This window comes from Limulus polyphemus, unplaced genomic scaffold (assembly GCF_000517525.1).
Source record: "Limulus polyphemus unplaced genomic scaffold, Limulus_polyphemus-2.1.2 Scaffold871, whole genome shotgun sequence".
Taxonomy (NCBI): Eukaryota; Metazoa; Arthropoda; class Merostomata; order Xiphosura; family Limulidae; genus Limulus; species Limulus polyphemus.
Window position 1 is genome coordinate 76,337 of NW_013666481.1, and position 5,967 is coordinate 82,303.

Below are 5,967 nucleotides of genomic sequence, written 5' to 3' on the forward strand. Positions count from 1 at the left end.
GAAAAGGAATACATATCATAAGAATTACTGAATGGATAGATCTGACCCCAACAACAATGAAAATACTATTCTCAATTTTTGACTTAAAATACATTGGCTGAAATTCACTGATATGAGATTGAACAACTATATATATATGTATGTACTTATTTTGTCTTGCTTTGTGGCATATAATGTAAATATTTGATTTTATAACTTGGAAATATTAGTCCAACATATTGGAACACACATTTGTTTTGAAAGGTTGGTAGCTGTGTCAAACTATACTGATTGTGATGGCTGTCACAAGAAAGATTGGTAGCTGTGTCAAACTATACTGATTGTGATGACTGTCACAAGAAAGGTTGGTAGCTGTGTCAAACCTATACTGATTGTGATGACTGTCACAAGAAAGGTTGGTAGTTGAGTTGGACTATACTGACTGTGATGGCAGTCACAAGATGGAGAAAAAGAATGTCACAATCACAGCATATCGTAAACTTAATAAATTATAATCACAAAATACTTCTTTCATAGACTGTTTAATCAGAATACTCATGATGAACAAAGGTGAAATGAACAGCAACTACCTAGTTCAAAGTGACACTTGTAGAGAGTCTTACACCAATGCAAACCAACCTGAAGACAAAAGATAGAAGTATCTTAAAATGTTGTCCTTTCTACCTCATCCTTCTCCACAAGTGTCATTCTGAACTAGGCAGTTGCTACCCATTTCACCTTTGTTTGTCCACAAAATACTTTAACTAAAACAAAAAATTAGGATTTTTGAGTTTAAAAGTTAATATTAAAAGCCACAAAATTGAAATTCTGAGAACATGCATAGATGTTATAGCTACCAATACAACTAAGGGTAAGGAAAAATGTGAAGCAGTTGTGAAGGGATCAAAATATTATATTCCACATTCTCAAGGAATTTAACTTCATCGTTTTAATTGGATTTTCCAATCAGGAATGCATGGTCCATTTATATTCCTTTTGTTACAACCAATGAAAGTGAACATATTGCATGGATTAAAAACCAATTCACGAGGAAATGCAACTTTACATGACGGAAAATAATCTTCCCGATAGATTTTCCTTAAGTGAGTGTAAGTTTATTTCATTATTTATATCCCTGTTATGTTGTACTCCTCCAAGAAAATTATAATAATCTTTATATATTTTAGGACTTATATATCCAAAATTCGTTTCTACAAACTGAAAACTTTTGTAATATTTGTCTTCAAAATATAAATATTTAAAAATGGTCAAAGGTCCATTTCAAAAATTTTATGAATAAAACCTTGAATTAAAATAAAACTATAAAAAAATTTAAAGTAAGAGAGGGATTCTGAATTTGTACAATCTTTCATAGCTTTTTATTTTATTTCTAAGATTTACATTACTTTTAATGCTTAAAACTGTTAACTTTTGTGTGCTGAAACAGTTTTTTTACAATTCCAGTTACCTATTTATAATTCTTAGTTAAATTTCACAGAATAAGCCATTTATTGAAATACCAAAAACAAGAAATGATGAAGGCAAGCAAATTCAACTATATTAAAAAGTTTACTTATATACAAACGATTTGTAGATACTAACAAAGAGAAATGAGAATACGTTGGAAAACAAATTTATCAAATTATGGAACGTATTTAAATACCCCATGAGAAACTTTTAATTAATGAAATTTGCTAGATTAATAAAAGAAAATAAACTACACGTGAAAACCCAGTACTAGATAAGTTTCGTATGCTTACCTCATCTGTTTTATGGAGTGATTGTTTAACCCAAGTGAAAACCTTTTCAGGAAGATAAAGTGCAGATGTTCCAGTGTCAATTATTGTTTTGTCATTATTCAACTGTGAATACAGGAAAAGAAATTAACCAACATAAACCTAATCTTAAGATTAGACATTTGTAACTTCTTTAAAGCTTATTTTTATGGTTAATGCATAATCTTTACATCTTACTCTTATTAGGTACGTTCTATGGCTTATTAATATATACTTTGATTAGAATTAAATCACATAAATTTCAAAAATTATAATTTCTTTTGTTAATTTATATATATATATACAGGTTAATTGTTACCAGCCATTTTTTTGTCATTTAAATTCTTTATTCTTAAATTTCTAAATGATTCTTCAGAGAAAGCCTAAAAGAAATATTACAAACATTAAAGCTGTGACCTATAATTGAAGTACAGACATTTAAAACTGATTTTTACTAATATTAGACAATATAGCCATCTAACTTTTAAGATATTATGATTATAAAAAACACATGTATAATGCAAGGACTTTGAATGTAATGTCCAGAGTGTCCAAAATGTCTGAAATCATAGGTAATTTGCAGCTTTTCTTAATTACAGCTAAGTGTTTGATTATGGAGCTGTTAAAGCATGAGAAGGTCAAGTTAATTTTGATATTAATCCATACTTGTTTCAAATTACAAGAACATTCTGTTAAATTCACTAAAGTGCCTATGTTCCACACTTTTCAAGCACCGTGTACAATTGGAAAAATTTATTTACAGCTAAGTTTGTACAAAGAAGTTAGTGGTGCTATATCAGTCATTATGTTCACTCAACTCTTTAAGCACGAGCTAGGTCCCTGGGACTGACCTCGTAACTATTTTGTGTTTGTTCTAACTTTCATGCTATAACTTTTAAATTAGTCAGTGTATGTTCACAAAATTTGGCATATTATCAGTAAACATTCCAAGGCTTACATATACAAAATATCAGATTTTTTTTATTAAGCCTTAAGGTTTGTTAAGCAATATTTTTCTCATGCCTTTTTCTTTTTTGCATGTTGTCTCTCCAACATGCAGAAAATTTCAAATTTCACATGCAAAATCTTTATAATGTCCAGATAGTTATCAAACATCTCTGAAGAACTTTATATTTTATCTGTTATTTTCAACAATGAATCTCTGTACAGGTTTGGTCGATTTGACCTATCTTGCAACCACCATAAAAAATTAGAGAATAAATATAGATTATGCCTTTTTCATTCTAGAATAACTACAAATTATAACACATTTAGACTAAATAGCTTAAATCTCATAACATCATACACTTATATATATTTATTATTTTTATTATATTGACCTTTCAGCCATGCTTGGCTAACAATACAGAAGTTACAATGACGCAGCACACGTGCACTCATGTTACCGTATCTAATAATATTCAACTGACCTTTAGTCTTTGCAAAGTGACCCATCTTGGCTGTGTTTTAGTAGACTAGTATTTTGTAAAATACAGTCACATTTCAAATATTATACATTATATATGTATATAGATTATTACTATTTACAAATAAGTTCTTAAACTTATTTTTCTTAAAACACAGAACAATAACTGAAGAATTAAAATAAACAATTATCTCTTCTAGTTATGACCTTTGTACTCAGTTGCTGCTTGTCGTAGGTTGCTAAGCCTTTTCAAATTTTGCACGTGGAGACAAAATAATTTTTCTTAGGTTTTACATATACAGTTGAATAACCAAAAAATCATAAATTACTATATCGATACCATAGAATTCCACTGTAATTTATCAAGCTTAGTAACTAAGCTGTATTTCAGTCTAAAAAAATATGAAATTACAAGCAGACTAAAGACTCAAACTACCTTCTTGAAGTTTTGTTTCGAAAGAAGGAGATAATGCAGCAACACTTGAGAATGGCTGAGAAAACCACTAGAAGGACATCCTATGCTTTTGATTTGTTATTCACATGTCATATACAGAGGTAAGTGTATATAAGGAAGCGCTTCCAAAAATGAAAAGAGATGAATGGGGTCACTATGTTTGATTCAGTACATGAACAATATCTCAGTGAATAGAAAAAATAGAAGGTTCTTATTTTATATTTTAATTTTTCAATATCGGTAATTGAGTTCCTTATTCATACGAAACTATAGACTTTGTATTTTGACATCAAAAACATCTAAGTTGAACCAGTACTGCATTCAATCTACCACGTGACACACAAAAATAGATGTTTAAGTGTTTTGTTTTTAATATCTACTTTTAAATTAAGAAATTGAATAATGTGTAATAATAAACCTTGGATTATAAACTACAGTTTGATACCAAACTTACTGACATAAATTCATAAAATAGTAGTTGAATATAATTTTGAATGCAAGTCAACAAATGCAATGACATGGTCTTTGAACTGTGACCCGTTTGGAAAGGGTTAACAGCTTCAATCATACTTCACAATAGACTTTATGAACCAGCACTTTCCACAATGCAACACATGTGCTAACTTGCATTTTTGTTCCCATCTTCTGCATTAAAACTAACCTCATATATGTATATACATAAGTGAACTTCTACTGTGCATCATAATGGGCATACAATATTATATACTATTAGCCACTCAAACTGAGCCATAGCTCATACTTATCTAATTACATGCATGACGGTGGTTGGTTGGTTCTTGAGCCCATTGCATGCTATTTCTTGCTTCTATTTTTGTGCATGATGATATCTCATTGGGGTATGAAACACAATTTCAACTACTACACATGACAGTGGAAACAGTTTGTCACAGGTTATGAAATGTCAGAGTTGATTTACCAGGTGTTAATCTGCATTTTTTACACAGATTTTGAGTGGAAAAATGTGCTTAAAAAATCCAGCATTTTGTATAAATGGAAAGTCAGGTATCAATATTTTTTATATGACTAATTTATTCTAAGTGAAACAGAAACATCTTCTGAAGGTTTCAATTTGGTGATAAAAAAAACAAGAGAGGCTTAATACAGGAGCTTCAAAGTACAGTAATTTGAGTATATATGAATTCAATATTAAGGCTTGGTTCTTTGAAATAGTAAACTAGGCTACTCATAAAACTTATATTTAGTGATAAGAAGTGTATATTTTATGACAAATGTTGTCTCTTTATTTTCCAGCTGAAGTTTTATGCTTTATACAAGTATTTATCAAACTAGTGAATATTATAAGATTATATTTTTTATTAAATTAATTTATCTCAATTAAAATACAAGTTTCACTTTATAATTTTATTCACAAGATTTTTGATTTGCTACACAATTATAGTGAATGAGCATCAAGATGGGAGCAACTACTAGAATTTTCTATTAGCATTATATAAATAGTTATACACAGAGCAGGCATTTTTATTTTTTCTTGGTTCACTGCCCTAAAGCAAATGAAGACTTTGAAAAATTAATGATCCCTGTTGTCTAGCTTTCAATGTACTTTACCTGTCAAGAATTTTCACAAATTAGCATAATGCATGCTATCATATAAATATATATATATATATGTACATATATATTTTCTATAAGACAAATTATTTGTATAACTTATACAACAATTATTATTTTTTAAACGTAATAATTCATATTTTATTTTCATGCATTACAAATTGCTAAATGAATGTGTAACTTTTATACCTCACTACAATGGCCTTCCCATTTCTTGGACCCAACTGTTATATTTGTCAGGATGACTTCATAAAACCATTCTTTGTGTATTCTTGTGTATAAGATATCTCCAGTATAAAGAGAATTTTCTATGCCACCAAGCACCTATTAAAGAATAAAAACTGAAAAATGATTTCTGTTTTCTGCACAATTCTAAATAAAAGTTAATTATGAAAACTAACAAATAAACAACTGTTATTATGAAAAATCATAAAACTTCTAAAACTGACAAAAACATGCAACAACAGAAGGTGTATATCAAAGTTTCTGAACTTACTTGATAACAGGTTTTATTTTATTAATGCTGTAATAACTTTTACTTAACTGACTATTCAATTATGGTGGCAGTCATCACAATCAGTATAGTTTGACACAGCTACCAACCTTTCTTGTGACAGTCATCACAATCAGTATAGTCCAACTCAACTAACAACCTTTCTTGTGACAGTCATCACAATCAGTATAATTTGACACAGCTACCGACCTTTCTGGTGGCAGTCATCACAATCAGTATAGTTTGACAC

General features: G+C 29.3%; 1 protein-coding gene across 1 annotated transcript in view; it reads right to left on the reverse strand.

The window, feature by feature from the left end:
* LOC106460967 (beta-secretase 1-like) overlaps positions 1 to 5,967 on the reverse strand; it is a 40,909-nt gene that overhangs the window by 11,757 nt on the left and 23,185 nt on the right. Inside the window, exons 6-7 of the mRNA XM_013920730.2 lie at positions 5,414 to 5,548; positions 1,740 to 1,841 (exon numbers count right to left, since the gene is read on the reverse strand). Coding sequence (XP_013776184.1) covers positions 1,740 to 1,841; positions 5,414 to 5,548 — 237 coding nt within the window. The remainder of the gene's footprint in view (positions 1 to 1,739; positions 1,842 to 5,413; positions 5,549 to 5,967) is intronic.